Here is a 27,886-nt window from a genome sequence, read left to right as displayed (position 1 = left end):
AATACAGAGATCTTGTAGGAGGAGGGGAGGAGTCCGAGAATTCCAGGTCTCAACTCAGCCCGGGTAACTCCAAGACGGATCACACAAGGAGGAGAGGGGACTTGGTGGGGATCGAGCTGCAATGGATTTGAGGGATGCTGGAGGAAAAGTCCCACCGCATTTCACGCAGAAGTGTAAAGAAGGTCCTGAGGGGGAAGAGGACTCAGTGACAAGGCAACCCTGCAATCCAAAGCCAGACCTTTTGGTTTCATTTGATTGGATTCCTGTCCACATGGCAAGCATCCTGTGAGACAGTGTGTGTGAACTAGTCAAACTAGCCTTATGCTTTCTCCCTCAAGTCACAGGCTAAATATATCTTCCCTTCGAGTTTTCCTCTCATTTCCTGCATATTCGCATGCGGCTACCTCCATTAGACTGTGAGCTCCATGAAGGCAGGGATGGGGGGGCGGGGATTGCCTTTCTTTGTATATCCAGTGCTTAGCCCGGTGCCTGACACACAGTAGGTACTTAATGTATAAGTGCTCGTTCACCGACTGACTGGTCATTTCCTTCCAGCTCCATTCCCATTTCCCATAAGCTTCCTAAAGAGATACTTCTGGGCTCTGGGATGCCGATTCCTCCTTCTCCTCTCCATCTTCACCCCCCTCTTCCCGGCTCGAGGTGCAGCTAAAGGAATCCTGGTGAGGCCTCGAGGCTCTTCCAGCTCGCGCTCAGAAGGTCAGGGAGCGGAGAGGGAGGCACGTTATCAACTACCTCTCCCCGACCCATAAGCCTGGCACATTACCAAATGGGACTGCCGGAGCCTCGGCGGAAACGACAAATAGGTTCAGCCTAGCGCGGGACTGTCAAAGCCAAGCCTCCTACTCTTCCCAAATAGATCCCGTGGGCAGGATGGACAGCCCCAGAGATGGGTCCTAAGTCTTCCTAAACTGGTCCTCGGGGGACTCGGATACCGCGAGTGACTCCAGCTACGACAGCAGTGAGTGGGGCTTCACTCCCTCACCAAGGTCCTCACAATGGACTGAGAAATCGCCGGCCAAATTGGTGCTCCGTCGGCGACCCAGCTGGATGTCCGTCTGCCCTCTGTGCTCTGGCCAAGGGCCAGAATGGGTTCGCGTGGTCCAGGAGCCCCCGTACTCGATCCAGATCCAACCACCTGACGACCCTTTGGGAAGCAAAGACGTACAGCCCTTCTTACCAACATGGCACACCACAGACCAGGACGACCCCGGGAGCCACCGACAATCTTACAACCGGTAGGTAAGAGGGCAGGGCCAGCTGGTAGGAGTGGAGGGAGCAGGGTGCATGCAGGTGGAACAGGAATGGGAATCCACCTGGGTAACTGCAAGATGGGAGCTGGGCAGTGGGTGGCAATATATGAATAGTCAGTCTAGCCCTCCTCTAGCTACCCGGACTCTGGCAGCCGGCAGAAAAGAGAGTTCGCGAATGCCTAAGGAGAAGGGAGAGAAAGAGGGGCGTGATGAGGCTAAGAATAAGCTCTGGTCAGGTCTGAGACGGAAACAGAGGCAGCAAAGTGAGAGGGGCTTTGGCTAGGAGGCAGATGGAGCGCTAGAGGGGTGCGGGGGGTCAGAGAAGGGAGGGGGGACGGGATAGAGAGGGATGAGAAAAGAGACCAAGGAGTGGGACCAGGAGGGAGGGGGGGAGAGGTAGAGGGGGAGAGAGAGAGAGAGAGAGAGAGAGAGAGAAGAGAGAGAGAGAGAGAGAGAGAGAGAAGAGAGAGAGAAGGGAGGAGGAGGAGGAGGAGGAGGAGGAGGAGGCAGAGGAGGCGAGAGAGGGAGAGGGAGATGAAGAGGGAAAGAGGAGAGAAACAGAGAGAGACAGAGATGGAGAGAGAGAAGTGGGGCCAGGATAGAAGGGATAAGAAAAGATATTGGAGAGGGGCTGGGACGAGATGAGAGGTGTTTGAGGCTTCACTTAATAAAAGGAATGTTGGATTAGATTGGTTTAGACTGGAAAGAGGACTGAGAATGAGGCGACGTGGCCAGAACGATGGAGGGGGCGGGGCCAGGACAAAGGAACTTGTGGGGCCAGGAGATAGGGGCGTGGTGGGAGGCCTGATAGAAAAAAAGGTGTGTCCAAGGCGGGGAGGGGGGAAGTTGATGGAAGGGAGGCGTGGCCAAGGATAAAGAACGGGAAGAGAGCAGTGACGATGCGGATGGAGATTCAGAATGGGAAACTGTGAGGCTAGGGGCGGAGCTATAAAGGAAAGGGGCGGGGAGTGCTCAGAGGGAGGGGTAGTAGCCAGTATCCCAAAGAGGAAGAGGGAAATTGGATGTCTCAGTCTCTGTTTCCCCACCTGTAAAACGTGGCTAATACTAGCCCCTCCCTCCCGGTTTGTGGAGAGGATCCCATGAGATAACATCCTTGGAGATTGATTCTGCGGGCCAGCCGGCAGAGGGGTCGGTGGGATGAGTGGACGCCCACCCGATCTGAGGCTCATCCCCGCCACCGGCTCGCTCCAACTCAGCTTCTTCCAAGGCCTCCGAACCACCTCCCTTGCCCCTCCCCCGCAGGGCATCTTCTCCTCCAGGTTCCGCCCCCGCCCTCCCGCGGTCCCGCCTTCTTCCTTACCTTCCCTGGTCTCCTAGCCCCGCTCCTCCTCCCAGCTCCAGCGCCCATCTCCCGGCTGGCCACGCCTACATCCCCGCCCCGTTCTTCTACAAGCCCCACCCTCTCTCACCGTTCCGTCTCAGCCGGAGCTCCTCCTGGCCTCGCCCACATCCATCCCTCCCTGATCCCCGCTGACTTGCCCCATCGCCTCAGCACTCCAGGCCTCTTCTTCAAGCTCTTGCCCCAAGCTAAGGGCTCCCATACTTCATGCGCTCCTCCTGCTACGTTCCCCCTTTTCATGCACCCCCAGCTACCGCGCCAGCACCGGGACCCCTTTCCGAAAGCGGGCGTTTGCGCAAAACCAGGAACTGCTGGCAGCCTGCTTGGGTAACCTGGAGTGGCTTCATCACAGCCTGAAGCACCGAAAGGGCGTCCGCTCTGACTGCAGGGTGCGCCTCACGGGCACTCGGGGGAGGCGCGGGAAGAGTTGCGGCCCCGGGTGCACCGAGGATCTCAGGCTACGATGGGCAGATAGATGCAGCCTCTGCTCTCAGGGAGACCTGCCTGGTCCGCTGAACCAGAGGCTGTCTCAAGCACATCGTGCCCACAGTCAAAGCTAGCGACAGGAGGCCCCAGGGAGAATATTAGTCCCTGGAGATTAGTCTGGGGCAGTGACTGGGGTGGGAAAACCAAGGAGAAGGAGGGTGAGGAGGCAGAGTGGGGACCTCGGTTCTAAAGGAGCTAGGGAAGGGGTTAGGCAGGTAAACCGGACAGGAGTGGACGGCTATACTCCAGGGTGGAGAGAGGGAGGAAGCGAGAGATGTAGCTCAACCATGCCTTTCTTCCTCCCTTCTTCTTGCCCCTCTCTCCTTCACCTCCACCAGGGCTTCACAGCCCTCCACCTGGCAGCTGAACGTGGCCACCTGGACTGCATGATAGCGCTGGTGGATCGATACAAGTTCCCGCTGTCAATGACCACGAACAAGGGCTGGACTCCCCTTCACCTGGCCATCAGCAAGGAAAACTCAGGCGTGGCCCTTAAGTGTGTTCAGTTCCTTCTGGAGAAGGGAGCTCCAGTCAATGTGTGAGTACCAAGGCCCTGCCACTGCCTGTACCTCCAGCACCCTCAGAAGACAGCATGGCTAAGTAACAGAAGGTCAGTCCACATCAGGATCACCTGGGTCTATATCCCACCTTGGACCCAGACTGGCCATGTGATCCTGGCAACTCTATGACTAAGAGGGATGGAAAGTTGCAGGTCTGCTAGTGACCGATATTTCCACACTGAGAATTCCCTCATGCAGATGAAATCAGGAGTCTCTATCTTCCCCCCCAAATACATCTAGGATAATTCCCATTTCTATAACTTTGCAAAAGTACTTTCCTCACATCCACCCAATGAAGGGAGTCCTGTAAGCTTATCTCCATTTTACAGATGAGGAAACTGAGGCTTACAGAGGAAATGACTTGTCTAGGATCACACTAGTAAGTGTTAATTATGGAATCACTTAGTGCTATAGCCAGGAAAGATTTAGAAGACCTACTTCTACCACCACTTTTTCTGGTGTGACCTTGGGAGAGTCCCTTCCCCTTTGTGGGTCTTGGTTTCTCCACCTGTAAAATGAGCATATTGGACTAAATGGGGGGGGTGTCCTGGGCCCTTTGGATAATCTGGTGAAACCTGTGGACCCCCTTCTCTGAATCATGTCTTTAAATGATTGGAAGAAATGCTAAATCGTAGTTAGGGGCTGGTGAAAATAAAATTGGAACCCCTATGATGAGCTGGTGGTGATGACCTTATATGTCTATTCTCTTCTTGACCTTCACAGTATCCATTGTCTATTTAAGCCTCAAATAGCCTGGTGAGAAGTAGGCAAGGCAATGGTTAGATTATGCCCATCTGACAGATCAGGGAATTGAGGCCAATAGGGGTGAGATGACTTGCCCAGGGTCACACATCATCTTGTGTCCTTTCTGCTATTAATTCCTGCTGCCTTTCACCATTCCCACTCTGTCACGCTTTTTCTAGCCAGAATCGAAATGGCATTACCCCTCTGCACCTGGCAGCCTGGGAGGGCATGCTGGACTGCATAAAGGTCCTGGTGAAAGCTGGGGCTGATGTACACGCCCTCGACAGGCAGAACAGGAAGAGCATTGACTTATGCAGGCTGTGGAACCACCGAGAATGTGCCCGGTAAGAGCCCCCACGAAAAGGCAGCAGAGAGGGCTTAGAGGGCAGAGACTGGGATGGATAGAGAAGGCATTGGGCCCCTTTCCATGACATCTCTCCCAACCCCCATCCCACCTCAGATTAGAAGAGCCTCCAGAGTTGTCAAGGTGGAGGACAAGTGGAATTGGCCACCTCCCTGACCTCAGTTCCTAAAACTCCCACTAAGCTCACTGGGGCAGATTGAGCATTGCCCTCTGATACCAAAAGCCAGGGCTCCCATTTCCCAATTAGCCCCACTGTGCAGAAAAGTCAGAGGAGTTACCTGCCATAGCTAGTTAATGGGTGGTCCGAGACAGATATGAACCAAGGTCCTCTGACTCCTTCTGTACATCTCTGGGAAGGGGAAAATGTTCACAGGATCCCAGAATTGGAGCTAGAAAGGGCCCTTGGAAGTCAGTGAGTCTAACCCGCTCACTTTAAAGAGGAGGCAATGGCATCCCAGAGATATTTAAAGACCTGCCCAGAGTTCTATGGGTGGTATTAGAGCCAGGCTTTCCTCAGCCCAAGTCAAGGGTTCTCTCCATTGCTATGCCAGTCTTGCCTCTGTCTCATTCATTTAATGAACATATTAAATGCCTACTATATGGTCTCCAGTTCTGGGCTTTGGGAAGATACAAAGATCACATAAAATGAGGTTTTTGGTCTGGGTGGCAACAGGAAGGGGGAGGATGAGAGCCACAAAAACACAGTAAATCTGCAAGAAGCACAGAGAAGCAAACAGGAATAGAGGGAAGAGGGAGCCAGGACAGCTCAAGGAGGAAGCGCCTCTCACCCCACCCAATTCCTAACAATCCTAACAATCCAATGGATCCTTGGTCACTAAGAGTCAAACGTGACTGAAACAACCGAACAACAATGCAAAGGAACAAACCTAATCCTAACTCCATGGCCTAGGAGGTCCCGTTCAGCTATGGTCCCTATAACTGCATTCTGAAACTGAAGGGCACCAGTTGAGGGTTGAAAGGGGTCCAGGAAGGAGAGAAGCAGCCCACTGGAGACACAGTCAACTTCACCCTTTCTTCTGAAGGTGGATGTCCTCTCCATATTCTTGGCCTTCTCATACAGTCTTTCTCTGGGAGAGGCTTTTGGAGGTCACCTCCTTCCCTCCTCTGCCTCCAAGCAGGACTGTGTGCTACACACCCCATTCCCTAGCTCATTCAGCGCTCCTCACCCTCACCCTTCAGTGTCCTTCTGTCCTTCCCTTGAGCAAAGTATGTAGAAAAACTTATCCATACAACTGCTGGCCCTCACTTAACAACCATATTAAGAGCCCACTATAAAATGGCCTGGGGGAGATTAAATAAAAAGTTAAATAAAATACGAATAACTAGGCGTGGGGGGGGGGTTAGCTGTTGTTGCCAGTGGGTACAAATGGTTTGGAGGGCAGAAGGGAATTGATTTGAAGGTCAGCCCCAAAGAAGGTACAAACAGCACTGACCCCCTGCTTCCTCACTTCTGCCCACCCTAAACCCAGGTTCTTGAAGGATGCTATGTGGAAACAGGACAAGAAAGACTTGGCTGAAGAGATGGGTCAACTGAGTCAGCTTAAAAAGCGATTGCTGGTCATGCAGAATAAATACCTCCTTGAAAAGAAGGTAGCCAGAGGCAGGAAGATGGCAGGAAAGGACCATCAAATGCTCGGCTGGCGAGCTTCTTTGGGAAGGGGACCTGTGGAAGGGCTGAGGGAGGGAGGTCTCAGAGGACCCAGCTCACTGAATTCCTTTTGCTTCAGACCTGGGGCTCTTGAGTTTCTATCCTTCCTTGGTCATGGAAACCCAACCTCAGCCCTTGACATTTTGGGTCCCTTGGTTGGCTTGGTGCCTTGGGAAAACTACTCCAAAGCTCCCTACGGGCCTAACTTCTGCCCATTCTCGGTGCCCAGTGCCAGTTCCCATTCCATTCTTCTCTTGTCTCTGACACTACTTTTACACTTTATTTCCATGGAAGCTACCAAAAAGTTCAGAATAATAGTTGTGAGGAAAGGACCCATTCCTTAGCACCAGTCCAGCTAACGTTGATGATTTGAGGACAAGCTAGGTGGCTCCCCATTCTGGAAGTCTTCAAGAAGCTGGATGAACACAGTCAGGATACATGGTAAAAGGGAATCCATGAAAAGAATGAGCACTTCTTCTCCATGTTATACATCCCTCATTTAACAGGTATTGATCGACTCTGCGCCAGGCAGTGTCCTAGGTGCTGAGGATGGAGGCAAACACGAAATAGCCCCTGTGGCCTTGGATACATCACTTACCCTCAGTTTCCTTACCTGTTAAGGGGGAAGAAGTGAAGGGTGAATTAGTTGGCCTCCAAGGTCCCTTACAGCTCTAGAACTATGATTCTATTTACACAATAAGCAGAAATTGTGGAGTTCTCGATGTGCTGTAAGAAATATGGGTTGAACATGAATTAGATGGGTCCGGGAGTAGAGGCGAGTTTTGCCTGTTGTTGTTCAGTCATATTCACCTCACCCCATTTGGGATGTTCTTGGCAGAGGTATTGGAGTGGTTTGCCATTTCCTTCTCCAGCTCCTTTTATGTATAAGGAAACTGAGGTAAACAGGGTTAAGTGACTTATCCAAGGTCACATAGTAGGAGTGTCTGAGGCCAGGTTTCATATTTTCTTGGCAGAGATACTAGAGTGGTTTGCCATTTCCTTCTCCAGCTCCTTTTATGTATAAGGAAACTGAGGTAAACAGGGTTAAGTGACTTATCCAAGGTCACATAGTAGGAGTGTCTGAGGCCAGGTTTGATATTTTCTTGGCAGAGATACTAGAGTGGTTTGCCATTCTCTTCTCCTGTTCATTTTGCAGATGAGAAAACTGAGGTGAGCAGCGTTACATAATTTGTCAGGGTCACACAGCTAGTAAATGTCTGAGGCCACATTTGAACTCAGGTCTTCCTGACTCCAGACAGAGCTCGCTTTCCTCTGACTCTAAACCTCAGACTCATTTCCCTACCAGGATCCACTCTAAAATTACACTGGAAGTTCCCTTCTTTGAAATAGTTTGCCACACCCCCTTCCCTCCCCTGATCTCCCCAGAGGAAGTTTTCTCCCACTCTGGGCAAGGCTGTCTTCCCCCAGGTGTGTGACCTGTAACAGTGCTCCCTCCCTCGCATCTAGAGGCTGGGCTCAGGACAGAGCCATCGGATTCTTGTTTACTGACACCTGACAAAGAGTGGCCTTCTAGTAGAACATTAGGGCAGGAACTTGTTGTATGCCTGTCTAAATACGGTATCTGGCACATTTTTTGTTTTTAGTGGTAGCGGCATAGTGTCCAGACTTGTGATTTCATTGACAAAAGGAGGAAAGATTCCCTCTGTCTATGTAAATCAGCAATTCCTCTAAAATTTCTAGTTTCAGGGAGTGGCCTGTGTTCCAAAGAGCTGAAATGACTTTACCCAGAGTCATTTAGCCTAGAGGCCAGTCCACCTTGGCCCTCTGTCCAATGCAACAACCTGTCTCTCATTGGGCCACGTATTCAATTTTTTAAAGACAGTCTCTTCTCTCTTGGTATTTACAGTGCAGTGAGGGGGTAAGACAAAGACTTTAATAATTATAATAGACAATATTATTCCATGATAAGTGCATTGGAAGACCAGGTCAAAATGTAGGGGAGGGTGGGGTACAGAGATCAGGGAAGGGGAAAGTGCTGCATTGTGAAGGGCCTTGAATGGAGAGGGTCTTCATTGCCCTGCAACTGCACAGTCCTGTCAAAATAGTGTCAGGAGGGTTAAAGCTCAGAATGGAATGTCAAGGAAGCTCAGGATGACAGATGGGTTGAGAAATTTTAAAGCTATATTGGGAGAAAAGTGAAAACCAAAAAAAGGGATGAGACCTTTGCTTGGGATGAATTGGACCTTTGCTTAGGAGGTGTATAGATCAATAACTGACAAGACAGTTCAAATCCAGTCAGACACTTGACACTAGTTTGTGCGACCCTGGGCAAGTAACTTAACCCCATTGCCGAGCCAAAAAATTAACAAACAAATAAACAAACAAAAACTGATGAGAAAGAAGGCAGAGCTCTTTTATTATTATTATTATTATTATTATTATTATTATTATTATTATTATTATTAGCTTGTTTTCTCTGCCAAGGGGAAAGACCTTTGGACTGGAAAGGACAATGGCTAACAGGGCATTGATGCCTGGAATAAGTAGGGAGAGAATAGGAGATGTCCTAGTTTCTTTGATGAATTCTAGTCACCTGGCCCAGATGAACCAAGTCCTTGGGTACTGAAAAGAATTGACAGATGCCTCCCCCCACCCCATCAGTAATATTTGAAAGAGCATGGAAAACAGGAGAGGTGCCACAAAGTTGGAGAAGGTCAGACGTCTCAATTTTCAAAAAAGGGAAGAGAACAGTATCTCAGTGTCTGCAAGCTCTAGGCCAGTGAGCTTAATTTTGATTCTTGGGAAAATTCTAGAACAGATCATTAAAGATCTAGAAAGGGTAGCAGTGATACCAAGAGCCAGCAGGCCTTCATCAAGAGCAGATCATATACTAACCTCATTTCCTTTTTTGACAGGTTTCCTTAAATGGTTGATCAGGGGAATGTTGTAGATAGAGTTTACCTCGGTTTTAGACAAGCTTCTGACCAAGTATCTCATATTATTCCTGTAGAAAAGATGGAGAGTTGGGGGCTATACTATCATACAGTCAGATGGCCTCAGAATTGGTTGGATAGTTAATACTCAAGAGTAGTCATCAAAGGTTTGACATCAATGAAGTTGGAGGTCTACAATGCAGTACCCAAGGGATCTGTGGTTGGTTTACCATTATCATCAACGTCTTTGGCTAAAGGCATATATGGGATGCTCACCAAATGTGCAGAGATACAAAGCTGGGAGGGATAGTTGATGACAAAATCCAGATCCAGAGGGTCTTAAAAGGCTAGAACGTTGGGCTGAAAGTAATAAGGTGAAACAATAGAGATAAATATAAAGTCTTATCCTTGAGTAAAAAAAAATGGCTTCAAGTACAAGGTGAGGAAAGCATGGTTGGAAAGCAGTTTGTCTGAAAAAGATCTGGGGGTTTCAGTGCTTCATATGTGCTTCATGTGAGAGTGCCCAAAAAAGCTAATGGGATTGTAGGCTACATTAAGGGGCAGAGCTTCCAGGAAGAGAGGGATGATAGTCCCACTGTCTTCTGCTCTGCTGAGATCTCATCTGGAATATTATGGTCATTTAGGTTGCTACAGTTTAAGGACGTTAACTGGATAGAATTTATAGGAGCTTGGAAGCCATGTCATACAAAGACCAGTTGGAGGAAATGGAGGTGTCTAGCACAAAGAAGAAAAGACTGGGGGGAGGGGAGGGCAAAGAGGGAGGGGTGGAACGTAATGGCCACCTTCGAGGGTCTAAAGGAGTGTCATGGCGGAAGGGTTAAACTTGCTTGGCCGCACACTGCAGAACCTGGAACATTGGAGGAAGATAGAAACAAATCTAGGTTTGGAGGCAGGACAAATGTCTTAACCATCAGCATTATGTGTAGTGAGGTGGAATAGGCTGCTATAGAGTGGTGGGGTCCACCTCCTTGGAGGTCTTCAGGAAGACAATGGATAACCACTTGCCCTTAGGTTGTAGAGGGAATTTCTTTGAAGGTACATATGGCTTGGACTAGATGCTTACGAAGTCTTTGCTAATTGCGAGTGCCTGGCTAAGAGGAGGGAGCTCGAATGCTGTGCAATAAGGGGCTGGGGAAAGTGACTCTCAGATGTGGGGAAGTGGGGGTTGAGGGCGGGGGGGTGGAGGGTAACCTCTGGCCCGATCAATCACGCATTCCTTCTTGTCGTTCCAGAAAGAGAAGGAGGCCCAGAACCAAGTCGCCTTCACCCAATGGCTCCAAATTAAGCCTCTGCCCAGATTGCCCAAGATTACGATCCTGGAGCCCTCCCGGGTTACGAAGGAATCCGCCCCGGTTACGAAGGAATCCGCCCCGGCTATGGAGAAATCCGCCCGGTTTACTAAGAAATCTGTCCCGGAGCCTCCTCGGTTTACGATGGAGGCCTCCCACATTAAGAAGTACCCCCACGTTACGAAGCCGCAGCCCCCGCGGAGGCCTCACCCGCCCTGCAAGCGGCGCCCCGTTTTGATTCTCCCCGCCCGCCGAAGATTCCGCCCCCTCGAAGGGAACCCAGCCTTCGAACACCGGCACCCCCTTAACCGTTCTTCCCTCTTTAAGCCCTCTCATTCCGAGTTATCAGTCCCGGTCCATCTCCCGACCCGCCTCCGGTCCCTTGTCCTCGTCCAGCCCCCGGTCTCCTCGTTTCAGCTCCCATTCCTCTCATAGCCCCTCTCCCCCTTTGACTGTCCGCTCACGGGGCTCCACTCTGTTCAAGTCGGCTGTCGGAGCGTCCAGCTCGTCGCGCCGGGCTACGATCTTCCACCCGTCCCCCAGCTTCCCGCTAAGCCTCCAATACTACCCTAGGTCTAACCACCGCCATTCTTATCCACTTCTACACACGCCATCACCACAGCGGACTCTCTCCGAGTCTCAGCTACAGTACGGCCAGATAGAAGCTATCTTCCCAGCCGCAAGCCCGCCGATGCACCCGCTGGCTCTCTTAGACATCCACTTAGCGGACATCCCCCTAACCGCTCCCCCGGCCCGGTCGTCCTCGCCCTTCCACTGGGCTGCCAAATGGAACTCGAGCACCAAGGCCGATGCACGACCGGTCACCCGGATCGCCTTCCCGCAGGTTGTGCGCCTGGGTGTGCACCCGGACCCGACCCCGGAGCCCGACTTCTGCAACTTCCTTAAATTCTACCCCAACGGCGAGGGCGGGGCGCTCATCCAAACTGCCGACGGCCAGTGGATCTTCCCAGTGCCCCGACTGCCCTTCAAGGTCCTGCTCCGAGAGCTGTGCCCCGAGCGGGCGTTCCCAGCGCCTGAAGGTGCCGGAGGGGCTGAGGCGCATCACCGTCCAGGACCTGCCCCGGAGGCGCTACCCCGGGGATCAGTGCTTCTGGACAGATTCCATGGCCATGAGCCTCCGGGACACCTTCGACCCAGCCTTCATCTCCTTGGTGCGAAAGCACCAGGGGCTTCCTGCCCTCTCCCCCACCTCCTCGTCTTCCTCCTCCCTCACCTCTTCAGTCGCTCTCAGACCGTGTTGGGCCCTCCTCTTCTATGCTTTTAATAACCCCCCCTCATAAAGTAAGTTTATTGACTTTTCCTTCTCCCACGTGACTGAGCTTCTATTCACAGTCTAGGGGTATGGAAGGTGTTGGAGTGATGGAGAAGGGGAAAACAGCAGCCCCTCCCTAACCTCAGACTTCAGTTCAGACCACCCAGGAACTGGAGACCGGATTTTGGGCCCTTGCCTTTGCCTAACAGGATAGGCTGTAAAGACCCTGGATTCTCACCTACTACCCCCACTTTCCACTCCCCCAACCTCCACACACCCCCAGGGGAATGGGTTGGGGACTATTCTGAAGAGAGAAACTTGTCTACAAGGGGTTGGAGAAATCGCTCTGCAAGGCAAACTAATGAGTTGCCTGAGGCGCGTGTGTGCGAGCGCGCCGAGGAGCAGCGAAGGGCTTGCCAGAGCATCAAAGCCCATCGGGGCATCTCAAGCCCCAGTCCAGCTCTTTGAGGCCCCCACCAGAACCGAGCACCATCAAGTCCCGCTCAGTCCCTCCTGCTTCCAGGTTTAAACCTCTTTCCTCTCGGTTTTGGATGCAGATGAGCTAACCAGCACCATCTAGGGTTCCTTAAAGCGCCCGGATGGCACGGTAGAATTCCCTCAGCAGAATGGCCTTGTCCAGCAGCATCTTTCCCAATCACAGCAGCAAGAAGCCACTGTTGGAGCTGTAGCTGCTTGCTTGCAGCAAGTACCGAGTGAGCAGATCCCCGAGTCTGGGTTTAATGTCCTGTCTCCACCACTCCAGAATCAGAAAGCATTTTATTCTTGGAGACAAAGGATTTCTCTCCAAGAATCCCTCCTGGATGAAAAGCCCTCCTCCCTAGTTTCCATGATGGCCTTCCCTTCGTATCTCTGAGGATCCATAGTCTGCCAAGTCAAGTTGTTGAGTGAAGTACTGGGTATAGCCCTGCACTCAGAGGGTGTGTGTGTGTGTGTGTGTGTGAGTGTGTGTGTGTGTGTGTATATGAGAGAGAGAGACAGAGAGAGAGAGAGAGCTGGGCACCACCTCCTCCTCTCTATGAAGGGTCTGAGGAGGACAACCTCTAGGGTCTCCACCAATAATCTGATTCAACTCCAGCCCAAGCTGTCACCTCTGACCTGAAGAACACCATGTTTGTCCCGTACAGTCTCTGACTGATGATCCAGCCTAGCATGCCTCTCCACAAGCGCTGTGGGAACTCTAGAGCACAGGGACAAGCCCTCCACTCTTGGGCCAGCTGGAATCCCTGCTCAGGTACTGCCTGGGTCAGATGGCCTCTGAGGGCCCAGGGGACCCTGTAGTAAGGACCAGCCCTGGGCACATCTGTTGCAGCCTCCCCTTCCCATAAGGCCTCTAAGGCCTCTACTCGCACAAAAAACGAAGCTGGCAAACTCATTCACACTAATATACTAGGAACTTAATATAGCATGTCTCCCCGGCGACTGATATTTTAGAAAAGGCCCAAAGATTAGTACTTAAATAATATTGTTCTTATGGAATTTCAGGCAAAGTGATGGGCAAAAGCACCCCAAGGGCTCCCCTAACCTGCCCCTTAACTGTCCTCAGGTGTGGCATCAATTCAACCAATGTCAGCAAATGCTCTCGGGCCTCTTCCCTGGCTTCATCCTGCCTGGCTCAAATCAATTGTGGCCTGGCCCTGGGCAAAGTCAACCAGCCCCAAGGCTTCTCCCTCACCCGACCCCGAGATTCACCCAGAAATCACAGGTGCTGGGTCACTTTGACATTCATCTTTTCCCCAAAGAAGCAGGTGTTGTTTCAGCTCAAAGTGCTGCCCCTTCCCCAGGGACAAGTTTCTGTTGTTTGCCTCTGGTACATCTCCAAGCCCCTCCTCGGATTCTCCTCACACTTTGTGATGATGGAGACAATGAACCAAAACCCACTCCCCTGAGCAAGACAAGAGAGGACTGCAGAATGTTTTGTTTTTGGTGAGGCAATTGGAGTTAAGTGACTTGTCCAGGGTCACACAGCTAGGAAGTGTCACGTGTCTGGTCTGAAACCTGACTTGAACTCAGGTCCTCCTGACTCCAGGGCCTAGCTGCCCCTGCAGAATGTTTTTAACCAAGATTTCAGTCCAAATCTCCATCTCCCCCACCACCCCAAACTCTCCAAAGAGGCCCAGAAGCAGGCTAGAACTCTTCCATTTCTGCTCCTCCGGCTGCACACATGATACATCTGGAAGGCTGGGTGAGGGGGAATGAGCAGAACTGTGCTGGGAGAAAGGAGGCCAGAGCTGGAAGTGGGCCGGGAACAAAGAAAGGAAGAGGAGTTTTCAGGGCATTAAGGAAAAAATGCCACCTAGAATCTTTATTCAAATGGGTATTTGTACTTTGACAGAAATCACAGTTCGATTCAACACCAAAAAGCTATTTCCTTTGGAAATGCACCAAGTCATGGCTCCACCCTCAGGGTCCTCTATAGAGAAGAGCCCATCTCTCTCTGCCTTCCCCAAAGCAGAGCCCAGTACTTTGGGACTGATGAACTAGAAAGGGAACTTGGCCCACTATCCCCATTACAGGTCTCAGGAGGAAGGAACGAAGGACAATTTTCGGCCTCCTGGCCCGAAGGTTGCCCAAAGTCCAAAGATGGGCAAGCCCTCCCTAGACAGCTCGCTCTGGACTCCTCCGGAAGCAATGTACAGGTCGCATCACATGGCCTTCAGCTTTATCTGGTCCTGACCAAGACCCCTTAGGGGTGTTTGGGATACGGGAGAGAGGGCCGGGGGGGGGAGAGTCCCCCACAGACATCCACGATGACGACGGAAGATCCAATTCCAGGCTCACTGCCCCAGCTCCCTCCTCCTCACCCCTGGGCCCCCTCCCCAAGTGGTCAGTAAATCTTCTGACGGCTGGGCAAGATGGCCTCTTTGATGAAGGAGAAGACAACCAGGATTCCAGAACGTTTGCCTCGTTTGCCTTTGGTGAAGTAGTTGGAGACCACGTCATCTGTGGAGGTACGGACCAGGATTAGGGGAAGAGTCTCAGGCCTGGGTCCCACGCTTGTGTTTTATTCTTGGCCTGGCGTCTCTTTCCCCACGAGACCAGAATAAAGATTACAAGAAGTGGACAAGGCCTACTTTGCCAGCAGACTAGGGGCTGGACCAGAGGATCCCAGAGGACAGAAGCTATGCCTCTTCCATCAGAACTGGGGCTCCCAAGGGTAGAAACATTCCCCACCCCCTCATCTGACAAGGGGCTTCCCAAGGGCAGGAATTCTGTCTCCTCCAGCCACACCAGAAGCTATCATGTCTCTCTCACCCAAGCCAGCAAGATCGTGAGCGACACACGCATACTCCCCCCCCCCCCAGCCCCTCTCACCTCCAGGCTGTACGGTAGAGGGCAGGACATTCTCCCCAGCAGACAGTGACACAAAGAAAGCAAACGGGATTAACCAGAGGCAGAACGTGAAATAGGCCAGGACCTGTGAAGACAGAGGGTGTGCATGCAGCCTCAAGCCCTGACTGCCCACGCGGCAGGAGCACTGAGACCAGGGAGACTCCAGGAAGCTGGCGAAAATCCACAGGACAATCTGGATAGCCAAAGGGAGGCGGGGAAGAGTGGAAAACCAGGCTAAAACAGAGGCCTCGAGGAAGCTACTACCCCATTACCTGCCTCACCTCAAGGAGCACAGCAGACAAAGATGCCCACGCCTTCAGACCTGCCTTTCTCCCAGGCCGACTGGAGCAGGAGGCAGGGATCTTCTGCTGTTCGTCACTCCTTCTCCTTTCCTCTCTGGGTCTGCTGGTCTGTCCCTCCCTCCTTCTTGGTACTGTGGAGCCCAGAAGCCAGAACAGCCTTGGTACAAGGGGGCAACAGAGAGCTCCCCTACTCATGTCCTGTTTCCAGGAATGGCTGAGTGCTACAATTAATACTAATAATTATGTTCTCTGGTCCGACCATTCTGGAGAGCGGCTGGGAACTGTTAGGAAAGGGACTAAAATGAATGTCTAATGCTCCGTATGCCCCAAGGAGGTCACCGAGAAGCGGAAAGGCTCCCTCTATGCCCAAATAGCGGTAGCAGCGCCTTCGGGGCTAGCAAAGACCTAGAAACAAAGAAGATGCCCACTGCCCAGGGAACGTGAATGCAATGAAACAGTCCTCTGCTGTAAGAAGCCACAAACATGTAGAGATGCACGGAAAGGCTTACAGGAACAGATACAAAGTCAAGTGAGGAGAAGCAGGAGAATCGCCGTACAGAGGTGACAATCATGGCAGCGAGCTGCATAAAGTCTAACTGCAAGCCCGGTGCCTGGCTCAGAGGAAGCGCTGTCGCAGCGTCCATGTCAGGCAGCGACATGCACAGATTATCTCCAGTGGTACGAACAACCCCAGGAGGTAGACGCTGTTATGACATCCACTTTACAGATGAGGAAATGGAGGCTGAGAAAAATCAGGTGGCTCGGCCGGAGCCACACAGCCAGGAAGTGTCCGAGGCTGGACTGAAACCCAAGAGTTGTAGCTACCCACTGCGCCAAGCTGGCTGCTTCTCATGACCAAGCCCGGCCCCAGAGAAGAGATGTGAAAACGCGCCTCTCTAACCTCTTGGCTTTGGGAACCACGCACACGGAACGCTGCGTGTCGTGGCGTTCTATGGCCTGGCTTATTTCCTTTTAAAACATTCTCTGTTATAAGGGATGACATCATGGAAGGGGGAGAGGTGGCGCATGCTAGGAAACGCAGGTGCTGCAAAAAATAAGGCTTCAGTACAGTTGTTAAAAATATATTTCTGTAAGCCATTTCTAATGGACTTTTTTACTGATACTAAATTCCGGATTTCCCCCCAAACCCCAATATATTCTAGTCCCCATTAAATCTCTCTTTTCTCTTTAGCCTCCTTAAAAAATAAAGTAAAATACTGAAGCTTCAACAAAACTCAAGCAGAAAACAATGGTCAATGTTAGGAGCACAGGGTCAAAATTAAAGGACAGGGCCTTTTTGTATTAGCCCCTGACAAACCACATTTCACAGAAGGTCTGCTCAGAGGGTTTGTTGCACTAAAACCCCCTCCATCAATAGGTTTCCAATGAATAATGAATGATCGATGGCAGGGCAACAGAGGTGACTCAGCTCACAAACAGTAAGGGTGGGATAAAAACTTCACTCACAGTATAAAAAGGACCAATTCTAGGAAGCTGCTGTGTGGCTCCTAGGGAGAAGTCACTTACTTAAAACCTCAACAACAGAAGGTCTAACCCCACACTGTATCTGCACCATCACTGAGTACAGTTAAAGTCAGCCCAAACTGGCATCTGACATCACTGTATGACAAGAACGTTCCAGCTGTAAGAAACCAGGACACAGCCAATCAAAAGCTAAGCCCTGTCTGGTCTCAAGGAACAGAAACTGAAGGGGATGAAATTGCTAGGTCCTATCCAGGCATGAAGGAAGGAGGCATCTGGGGAAAACATCCCAGGACCGTTCCCATGCTCGCCCCCTCCCAGAGACCCCACCCTAGAAGCCATCCTTCACCATCAAGAAGTAACCATGGATCAGATTTCTTGCCTTCTCAATGGGTAGGGAAGGAAGAGAATTTGGAACTGAAAATAATTTTAATTAAAAAAAAAAAGGAACCATGGGTGATTTTTCTCTAAAAGAACAAACACAGGCTGGAGACAGAAGTAGAGAAAGGAAGGATTTGGTGAAGTGACTAGAAAAGATTCCCAGTGTGGGGTGGGAGAAGAGGCATTTAGGGGAGGGCTTTCAGACCCATCCAGGCCGAGAGAACACTCAGGAAGGGTAAAAGATCTCCCCAGACCAATCCTGGGGTGGAAGGAGAGTGGACCAGAGAGCCCTGCTCACCAGCACATACCGAAGGGGCGGGGGGGGGTGCCCAGGAGAAGACGTAAGTCAACACATCACATTCAGGAAATGCCAACCACCATGCTCTCTTCACCAAGTACCTAGGTGGTACAGGGCCTGGAGTCAGAAAGACCTGAGCTCAAATCCTGCCTCAGACTCTTACAACCTTTGTGATGCTGGGCAGGTCACTCTTAACCTCTATCTGCCTCATTTTCCTCATCTGTAAATTGAGGATAATAGCTCTTAAAGTGCAGGGTTGTCGTGGGGATCAAATAAAATTGTAAAGCACTTAGCAAAGTGCCTAGAACACCATAAGTGCCTAATAAATGCTTGTGTCCCCCACCTCCCCCCACTCCCAAGTGTCCTATGGTACCTCTTACCTCCGAGAAGGGGTAATATTCCTCTGCAAAATACTGGAACGCTAAGTAGTGATTGACCACCACCAACACTGCCAGAAGAAGGAAAGAGAAAGAGAGCGTCAGTCATTAGAAGAAAGGTCCACAAAGGGCCTTGCCACCCTCTGGCGGCTGCCCAGGCCTGGGTGGACAGCCCGTATCTCCAGAGCTCTTCCTCACAGTGACAGCACGGCAATCTCTGCCGAATTACATCCAATAGCAATGAGAACAGAAGTGCCAGTCTGAGGGGTGGGGACAACTCTAGGCTCTGTCCTCCCTGCCTGCATGGACTAGGGGCACCGGCACCGACGAGCTCCACGGGCTGGTCACTGACCCAAAGGTGGAGGGGCCTCAGAAGCAGCCTAGTCCAACCCCCTCACTTTAGAGAAGGGGAAACTGAGGCCCAGAGAGGGGCAGTCAGAGGGGAGTGGTCAGTAAGAGGCAGCACCGCTTCTGCTTGATGTTCTTTATCTATGAAGTAGAAGCTCGAACTAGATATCTGACAGCCGGGCCCTCCCGGCCCAGAATCCCACGACGACGGGGCAGGCATGGTTACCGTGGGTTCACAAAGAAGGAAACTAGCATTTATTAGGCACCTACTATGTGCCATACTCTGGGGTATAAACATGAAGAATAAAACCAGCCCTGCTCTCAAGGAGCTTATATTCTAAGTGAGGAGACGAGCACTTGAGCCCAGAACAGCCAGAGAAAAAGTGTGGCACCTTGGCCAGAACCAGGAGAGCTTGGAATGGGGCGGGGAGGGGGGGAATGTTGGTTTTGGGGCTCTGGCAGAATCCAGGACTGCCCCACTGCAGGAAGGGGCCAGGTGAAGGCGGATAACTTTACTGGGTGCCCAGGCTTTTTGTCAGTACAGGGGTTAACAAGAGACTCTTCTCATTCCCATTCAGCAGCAGATGGTAGGGTGGGGGTGGGTAATTCAGGCCCAGAATTTGGCAAGAGATGAGAAACAACAGGACCAGGAGGTGAGGAGTTGGGGAGGAAATGACAGCACAGATTTGATTTTGTTAACTATAGGGTTAAAATAGGGAAGGAAGAAAAGTAAAGTCACAGCAGAGATAATGTCAAAAAATGCTAAAGGATAGAGGCCTGGAGATGTTGAGGAGGGGCCAAGGACAGGGAGGGATGGAAGGGCCAAGGACAAGGAGGTTATGGTCAGGTGGACGACTGTCCGTTTTTGATTAAAGAAAAGGAGCGCTTGTGGGTGACGGTGAGCGCCCCAGCCTCACTGTCCCTGGGTGTGGCTAGGGTGGAGTGGAGGAGGTGGTCCTGGGATTGAAGGAGAGTGAGGGGGATCATATGGGCAGGAGCTGAGGAGGAGAGAAAGATTGTAGGCCAGGTGCTGAACTTGTTGAGGAAAGAGGGAAACATGAGAGGGAGGCATGACGGTCTGGGTCTGAATAGGGTGGAGAATGTTAACTGAGTGACTGTGGGGAAGGGAGAATCTGGAAGTCATCAGGGGTATTCTGACTTCCCCTCCAGGGTCAGTGGACTGAAAGGTGTCAATGACAACTCATGAGAGGCTCCCAGGGATTACAGCTCTCGCTCAGGGTCACACAGCTGGTAAAAGGCATAGCCAGGACTGAAAACACAAGCTGACTGATTTCAAGTTCAACCATCTTCCCATGACACTACATTGTAACCCTTGAATGAGATACTCAAACCTTCTGGCCTGTCTCCCAGGTCTAAAACAAGAAAAACCAAACATGTTCTATTTCTATTATGGGAGTAAAAATTAAATAATGAATGGCATAGCAACTACGGAGATGTTTCATATAAATCCAAAATATTGTTAATCTTGCTTCTTGTCAATTTTGTTTTTGGTAGATATTCTTCTCATCTTGGAGGGATAAGGAAGACAGACTCTCAGGGGTCTTTGTAAGAGAGTGAGTTTACAGACCAGAAAAACCAATACATGTTACAGGCCCAAAACCTCTCAGCTCCCAACAAAATTTCAATTTGCAATTCGAATTTGAATTTCCAATGTGGAAGACCATTTTCTCCAAAGAAGGGATGCATTCCCACTGTAACAGGTATCAAAAAGGACAAAAAGAGGGAGCCAGACCCTCATTCCCATCACTTCTTGGATGGCCCTCCTAACCTCATCCCTAGAGCGAGCAGCCCTGGTCTACTCAAACTTTCCAGTGTCCTGGGGGCCCAAATCCCCCTTGTCAAGCCAAAGCAGGAATGGAAACAGATTCTCCCTGCATTCACCCGATAGATTCCCCCCCAAATCGAGCCTCATTAACTTCCTTGCCTAAAGATGCCTTTCCTAGGGACAGGACCGGAGAGGACAAACAGGGAAGGGGAGCCTGCAGGGCCCTTCTCCAAGCTCTCTCATTTGTCTCTTAGCAAAGAAGAGTCCTCAGCCCTACCTATGAGTCAAAGGTCAAGTTTCCTGACTGACATAGAAAATTACAGCCAATTCCTAAGAGATTCAAAAAGGGAAGCCCCTCCCTGTACACCATGGAAGGTTCTGCAGTCCTGAGGGCAGTTATGGACCCTTTCCAAAGGAGGAAGGGAGTGGCTGAATTCCCCTCTGGGGCCCTAGAGTCCTTGTACCCAAGGCACACCCATTTCAGGAGTTTGGCTCTAGAAGAGACTCCCAGTGAACTCTCCAGGGGCAGGGGGCCTCAACGTGTCCAAGGACTGATGACCAGCTCCTTCCTCCAACTAGGGCAGAAAGGGCTGGCCATGGCAGCCCTTCTACAGGAAGAAGAGAAAGGAACTTCCTAGTGATAGAAATTCCCTTCAATCCCTGTCAGAGGCCAGGGCTATCAATAATAATTCACACTCAACATTCAATACTCCAACAGAACTGGGATCTCATCAATTAGGGAGTAGTCTCCAGTGATGCAGCTCTCAGGCCACTCATAACTACCCATCCTGGGCACCTTTTGTCCATGACCTCCTAAAAGTCTGGCCTCTGATGCAATGGGAACCTTCCTCACTTTCTCCCTCCTTCTTACCAAGAGAGTAGCAAGGGAATGCTCTGGCTGCCCCCCATTCTTGCCATATTTCCAGCCCACTTTCCTTTTCTAACATTCAGTTCCCTTATTATCTATCGCCATAGGCTGCTCACACTGTGGGACTCCCCACTTCTGGGGGTTCTTGGGAGGCAGCTGCCTAAGCAATAATCATGAGAACACCACCCTCATGTGCACAGGGCTTTACATTTGCACATCTATTATCCTCACCAGCCACCTACCCTTTCAGGCTGGTAGTCTTCTACCATTTTTAAAGATAGAGAAACTGAGACCCTGAGGGGCAGTGATTTGGTCAAAGTCACAAAGCTAGACAACAACAGGGCCAGGGTCAGCCCCAGTGACCAGAGGCCCCAGCTCCACTGGTCTTCCCAGGACCCCTCAGAGCCCCCAAAGTCTATCCATGTGCCAATGATGCTTTAAGGTATCTGTTCTTAGGGATTAAAATAGGTGTGACACTACTGTGCTGTAAATGACCAGCAGGTCGGTTTGAGAAAAACATGGAAAGACTTGCATGAAATAATGAACAGAACCAAGAGAACACTGTATGCAGCAATGGCAATACTGTTCAACGAATAACATGAATGACCGAGCTGTTGTGAATAAAACGATCATTCAAACCAACTACGAATGACCCACGCTGGCAGAGGCTGTCCACCGCCAGGGAAAGGACCTGTCTGCAGGGTCCGGACTGGGGAACTCCCCACGCAGGATCCCCACCACGGGCTGGCCTTCTCTAACGCACCAGGGATGGGGGGAGGGGAGACTCGGACTCATAATGGAACAAAAAATAAATCATTTTTTAAGAGTTAAAAATAGTAAAGGGTGACTGCTATTAATGCTCCCCACCCTTGACCTGGAGCCCTGGCCTGGAGCTCTCCCTGGACTCAGCTGTGCAAGGATGAGGCACAACCAGATGGAGACCCTGACAGCAGTGAGGGGAACAGCATCAGTGCGTGCACACAGACACAGACACACACGCACACACACAGCCCTCCAGAGAGGGAAGGGCCTCGCCTCGGGCTGCCCTAGGGCTCGGGCCTGCCTTGCAGCCTCCTGTGGCTGGGCCAGGCTCCTCCTGACCTCTTTCAGGAAGCCCTCCCTTGGTCCTACAATGTGTGTTTACACCTCCTCTTCTCCTGCTTCTCTATTTCTGTTGTGACTGTCCCATCTTTCCCTCAGCCTGCCCCAATTAGCCTAAGAATTCTCAGACTGTGAGGCCCTTCTCTGCTCCACTGCCCTGGAAGGATGCTGCCAACAGAAGGGCAACGCAGATCAGAAAAGGGGGAGCCCCGAGCCTTTCCTATCAGGCCATGGCCCACCTGGTACTCACCACAAGAAAGGATGAAGTTGGGCGAGGTCAGCATGATGAAAGGGAAAGTCTGAAGGAGGCCAAAGTAGACGAGGTTGGTGAAGAGGCCCATGCCAATCAGGAAGCTGGGGAAACGCTCAAAGACGTAGAGGCCCACCAGCACAGCTGTGGAAAACTGAGACGAGCAAGGAGGCTCAGGATTCACCTCTCCTCCAGACCCCCCTCTACCCTCCCCCACACTGGGTCCTCCTCAGGGCTGGGCAGCTCTGCTGGCCTCCACTGCTCTGCCCTGCCCTGCCCCTTCCGGGGCTCAGTGTGCTTGGATCCGCACACTTCCCAGTCTAGGGCTGCAGCTGGACACCACCCCCTCATCCTCCGAAGGCTCAGGAAGGACCTGGGGCAGGGAAAGGAACTAGTCAGGAGGGTGATCTGGAAGGAGCTGAACTGAACCTTTTAAGATCACAGGACCATAGCTCTTGAGCAGGACAAGACCTTAGTGGCCATTCAGTCCAACCCTTCATTTTACAGATGAGGAGACTGAGGCCCAGGGAGATGACGTGACTTGCCCACACAGCTCAGAGCAGCCCTGGCAGGATTCGTGTCTCTGAGTCTAACAGGCCGTCTCTCCACCCTACAAGGCTGACTCCTGGCCAACTCCAGAATTTGACAGTTCTTTGTACGCTGGTAAGATGGGCCTGGAGGGACAATGAGATGTCCCATCTACCCTCTTGGCCAATCCTGGTCTAAAACACTTCCCGGGAAGGGGCCTTAGAAGGCATCTCTTCCACCCTTCATGTGACAGGAAGCTGAGGCACACAGACAGAGTGAGCTTCCTTGCATTCACGGAGAGACAGACCACACAGCAGTAGGAGGTCCCCCATTCCTTCTTTACCTACACTTGTGAGCACAAGCTACTTTATCAGACCAGCAAGTCATCAAGCAACATCCCTGGGCAGGCAGGTCAGCCTTGAGGTATGAGGCCCAGGAAAAGGATTTCTTCCTGGTGATGCCTCAGGGGGGCAGGCAGCAGTGGGGAGGGGGGAAGACCAGGCCCTCACCCAGATCATGTACTTGATGATGCGACTGGTGGCCACCGTGTATTCTTCTATCAGCTCAGCCAAGTAGTAGAGTCCAGCCGCTGGAAAGAAGAGGCAGGAGAGACCGCTAGGCTGGCTGGCCCAGACCTTTCACAGGATCCCCCAACAGTGAGAAGTACCAGCCCTTGACCCTGCCCATACTGAGTGATGGTCACCAGACTCCAGCCTACTGCCGGCCTCTCCTGGTTCACCCAAGCACCACCTTAGGAGGCTCCTTCACTCCTACACAACCTGACCCCTGGGTTTGTGAGCCCTGAAGGTGGGCGTTACCTAGAGAACTTTATCAACGGCAATGGCTCTTACCAGGCTCTTGGACATTTCTGCCAGTAGAGAGAACTGGAAGGGAGCCTAGCGATGGTCGATGCCCCCAACTTGACACCTCCCGGCAAGATGAAACTACCGACAGGCAAAGACTTGTCCAAGGTCACCCAGCAGAGACAGCACAACTCGGGATCCCAGACTCCCAAGCCAAGTCTTTCCACTGCCACACCATGTGACTGACTTCCTTACCTCCTTCCCAACCCAGCCAAGGAGTCAAACCAGAAACCACTTTCCAGGGTCTGTGATCCAGTCCTTAGGAGAGCCCTCTCCTCTGGTGGAACTCTAAAGCATCCTCACCTCCACCCTCTGATTCCTGTCTCTACCACCCCCTAAATTTTCAGCAGGAAACAGGCCCACCTTTCAAGAAGCACCTCTCACCCCGACCCAATTCCTAACAACCCAACAGATCTATAACCTCTGAATGCAGGTCCTCTCTCCAACAATGCAGAGGCAACCCTCGGTCCTGGGTGAATGTCCTCCATGTCACCCCGTCAGTCTGACACCAGGATTCCCCCACAGTGCTGGGGCCTGCTTCCCACTCTCCGGCAAGCATGGACTCCCTTATGAATGTATCCCTCAATACTGATCACTGACAGGCTTGTCTTTTTTTTTTTTGGTCATATAAATGTAGGCCCAGATCTAGAAAATAACTGCTCAAAATGTGAAGGGAGGCAGAGGAAGTTGGAGCACTCTGTACCATGAAGCACAATCGTATAACTGAGTAAGAAGGAGCCAGCCTGAGACTAAATGACAATAATCATCATTTACTCCTCTGCGTGGTGGATGCCAGCCCTGGTACCAGGGAGCCCCAGGGTTAAACCCAGGCTCTTGGATTACAGGATCACAGACAAGTAACCTAAACTTTCAGTGCCCTAGAGCAAAGTGCTGTTAAAAATTCTCTTGGCATCTTTTTCTAATCACTTTCATTTCCAAATCTATGCTTCCTGCCCATAAGCCATTGTTCACATGGAAACACTTTTTACAAAGAATTGGGAATGGGAAAATAATCAAGTGAACTAAAGCCTCAGTGAAGGCCCAAGGCAGACCCCTCCCTTTTCCACATCCGTGGCCCCTCACTTCATACACTGAACAGCACTAGCTGCTGTGAATGAATCGGGCCTGGGGCAAAGTCACCATGCACAAGTGGGTGTGGGCACGTCTTGGGTGCAGTGGAGATAGCTGGCCTCAAAGTCCAGAGGCCCTAGGTCCAAGTCCAGCATCTGACACAGAGTGCCTGGCATGCCCTAGGCAATCACAGACCCTCTTGGAGAAGCCCACCTCCAATGGCAGAGGATGCTTCCTCCCCATACTAACGAAATCCTCCCCCCAGTTAATGTAATTTGACCCACACCACATCTGACTCTCACATCAACCTGCGGGGGGGGGGGAGGCCCAGGACTTGAGCCCCTTCCAGCCCAAGTCTCCCAATTTGGGTTTTACTGGGCCTCTTTACAGACAACGAGGCTCATAAATGTGACAGCTGGTCCACAGTCACAGCCAGCAAGCTCAGACCACCTCCGGGGACCTGCAGGTGCCCGGGACCCTCCCCCGCCCCCAGAATGTGGTCCCATGATGCACAACACAATCATGGGGCCAGGAACAAGCCCCACCAGCTAAGGGGCGTGTTGGGAGGCACCTATGCCCAGAGACTCCTCCTGCCCAGACTCTCTTGGGCTGCAGGCACCCAGTCCCGGCACTAACCCTGCCCGGCTGGGGTGTCTCCTTCTACCCAAGTACACCCTCTAGAATGCCCCCATCCACCTCACCCCAGTCAGCAGTGCAGGCAACTTAAGTTTGCTCTGGTATTTTTTCAGGTATCCCTCCATCAATTCCTGAAAAACCCCTGGTCCCATCTTTAGAGGCCACCATCACAGAAACCTGATCTTCACTGACAATCTCTTCCCAATTCCCTAAGCAGGCATGGCCCTTCCTCCTCTTCCTCCTCCTTGTCCCCAGCTGGGATCCTTCCTGCTGCCTCTGACCCCCAAACCCTGCTCCTTCTTTCTCCATCCCCTCCTAGGACAGACCCCAGCACCCCTCCAAGTTTTCTCCCCTGGAGAGAACTTCCTCACTCACTTCTTTTAAAAATTCTCTTCCATCCTTACAAACCCTTCCCTTCTCCTTGGAGAAGGTGGAGTCCAGAGGGGTCCCTACAGAGTGCAGGCGGGCCATGTCCTTGAACCAGACACTCTTTGGGTGAACCGATGAGAAGGAAGCAGGGAGGGAGGTCCTGAGGCTAGTGGGGATCAGGACACACACGTACATGGAAGAAGGAAAGGCAAGGAGGACGTGGAGGAGGAAAGGGAGGTGCCCTGCCCAACTTACCAAAGGGGGCTGAAGGAGGAACAAGGAGAGGGAAGCGTATAATTAGGGGAGAAGGATCCTCTGGACAGAGGGAGGGGTCCCACAGAACACAGTGTGAGGGAGGTTCCCAATACAGGCGGCAGAGAACCTGATGTAACACTGAGGGGATGAGGCCCCGCTGGCATATTAGGGGAGGGTCTGAAGTCCATGGAATGTGGGAGGCTACCTTGTCAATCTCCCTAGTATACTGGGGGAGAAACACCTCCCTACATGATGCCGGAAGATCACGCTGTATAAATGGGGAGGGTGCCGAGTCCCTACAGAGTCCCCCGTATGCCTGAGAAAGGAATGGCTGGTTTGGGCAGAGTCTCATGCTATTAGGAAGCCGGCCCCTGGCACATGAGGGAAACCCTGGTACGTGAGGGGAGTCTAAGAGACCTCTAGCATTGGGAGGGTTGGGGAAGGTCCCACCTAGGAGGAGAGGAAGAGGGGAAGAAAGAGAGGGGAGAGGAGGAGAAGGAAGGAGAGGGTCTCCTGGTACCCCGCTGGGGTACAGGGATCTGGACTGGGAGGAAGGACCATGCATCCTGGGGGAGGGGGGGCAGGAGGGCATCCCGCTATGCATTAGGGGGAGGGTCTCGCCATATTCTGCGAGGTGGGGGTGAGTCCCACAGCATACTGGGAGGAACGGGCTCTCAATATCCTGGGGGCTGAAGGAGGCCACAGCATATGGGGGAAGGACGAGCTGGGCAGGGAAGGGGAAAGTTATTGTATACGGGAGCTGGGGGGGGGGTTCCCTCTCCTGGTCTGGGAAGTCTCCGCAGAGCACAGGAGTCTGGGGTCTCCCGGTGTAGGGGTTCCCACAATACACTGGGGGGGGTCTGCCGGTAGGGGACATCTCTCGCTATGGAGGTCCCCACAGTACATGAGAGTCCCGCGTTGCGGGGTCCCCCTCAGTACATTGGGGGCCTCCCAGTCTGAGAGTCTCTCCCTAGGGGGTCCCCTCATCATTTGTCGAGGGGCTCTCGCTGCGGGGGTCCCTCTCAGTGCACTGGGGGCTCCCAGTCTGGGGGCGCTCCCTAGGAAGATCCCCACACCACCCGTCGGGGGGGCTCTCGCTGCGGGGATCCCCCTCAGTGCACTGGGGGGCTCCCAGTCTGGGGGCGCTCCCTAGGACGGTCCCCACACCACCCGTCGGGGGGCTCTCGCTGCGGGGGTCCCCCTCAATGCACTGGGGGGCTCCCAGTCTGGGGGCGCCACTTGGGGGGGGTCCCCGGGCGCGGCGGGGCGCTCACCGATGGCCAGGGTGACGAAGGCCACCTGGATGAGCAGCGACAGCCAGCTCAGCACGTACATGAACCACATGGTTCGCCCGCCCGCCGCTCTCTCCGGCCTCCGCCCCGGCCTCCCTCGCTCGGGCCGCGGGGACACGGAGCCGCCGCCGCCGCCGCCTCAGGCCCCGCCCCCACGCCGCCGACGTCGCCGAGAGGAGCCGCGGCCCGGAGCGCGGCGGCGAGCGCCCCACAGCGGCGCCTGCAGGCGGGAGGCCGAACTGCAGCCGCCGCGCCCTCCGGCCGGCGCAGAGCCGGGAGGGACCTCGACGTCATCTGCTCCAACCCTCTCATTTTGCAGAAGGGGAAACTGAGGCACAGGGCTTCGGAGAATGACGCCTCGATGGCAACCCTGGCTCTTCCTCCTTCCTACCCGTGT

General features: G+C 52.4%; 2 protein-coding genes across 3 annotated transcripts; one reads left to right on the top strand and one right to left on the bottom strand.

The window, feature by feature from the left end:
- Window positions 1–453: 453 nt before the first annotated feature.
- On the top strand, window positions 454–11,985 carry ANKRD53 (ankyrin repeat domain 53). The gene is given in 8 exon segments (XM_021001186.2): window positions 454–1,256; window positions 2,882–3,020; window positions 3,456–3,655; window positions 4,601–4,765; window positions 6,276–6,396; window positions 10,602–11,089; window positions 11,091–11,667; window positions 11,669–11,985. Coding segments are annotated over 8 exon segments (2,169 nt in total). The 5' UTR covers window positions 454–1,068; the 3' UTR covers window positions 11,960–11,985.
- Window positions 11,986–14,227: 2,242 nt separating this feature from the next.
- TEX261 (testis expressed 261) lies at window positions 14,228–27,644 on the bottom strand. Of its 2 annotated transcripts, XM_021001142.2 has the most exons (6): window positions 27,472–27,638; window positions 23,513–23,592; window positions 22,476–22,629; window positions 18,126–18,193; window positions 15,265–15,367; window positions 14,687–14,892 (listed from the first exon to the last, which is right to left on the bottom strand). In XM_021001142.2, exons 1-6 carry the CDS (start codon window positions 27,539–27,541, stop codon window positions 14,777–14,779), a joined length of 591 nt encoding a protein of 196 aa, XP_020856801.1. In that variant the 5' UTR covers window positions 27,542–27,638; the 3' UTR covers window positions 14,687–14,776. The 2 variants fall into 2 exon arrangements, with proteins under 2 accessions (XP_020856800.1, XP_020856801.1); XM_021001141.2 differs by lacking the exon at window positions 15,265–15,367 and having other exon boundaries at window positions 14,228–14,892; window positions 27,472–27,644.
- Window positions 27,645–27,886: the final 242 nt, after the last annotated feature.

The sequence above is a fragment of the Phascolarctos cinereus genome, unplaced genomic scaffold, assembly GCF_003287225.1.
Source record: "Phascolarctos cinereus isolate Bilbo 61053 unplaced genomic scaffold, phaCin_HiC Scaffold_2;HRSCAF=192, whole genome shotgun sequence".
Lineage (NCBI taxonomy): Eukaryota > Metazoa > Chordata > Mammalia > Diprotodontia > Phascolarctidae > Phascolarctos > Phascolarctos cinereus.
This window is presented reverse-complemented; position numbering and strand designations above follow the sequence as displayed.

What these genes read in the sequence shown, in the direction of transcription:
- TEX261 (XM_021001141.2), bottom strand. Translation starts at nt 27,541, where the DNA reads ATGTGGTTCATGTACGTGCTGAGCTGGCTGTCGCTGCTCATCCAGGTG. An exon ending in TCATCAAGTACATGATCTGG is followed by an intron (nt 22,630 to 23,512) that starts GTGAGGGCCTGG and finishes TGCTCGTCTCAG; the next exon opens with TTTTCCACAGCTGTGCTGGT. An exon ending in AATATTACCCCTTCTCGGAG is followed by an intron (nt 14,893 to 18,125) that starts GTAAGAGGTACC and finishes GTACCTCCACAG; the next exon opens with ATGACGTGGTCTCCAACTAC.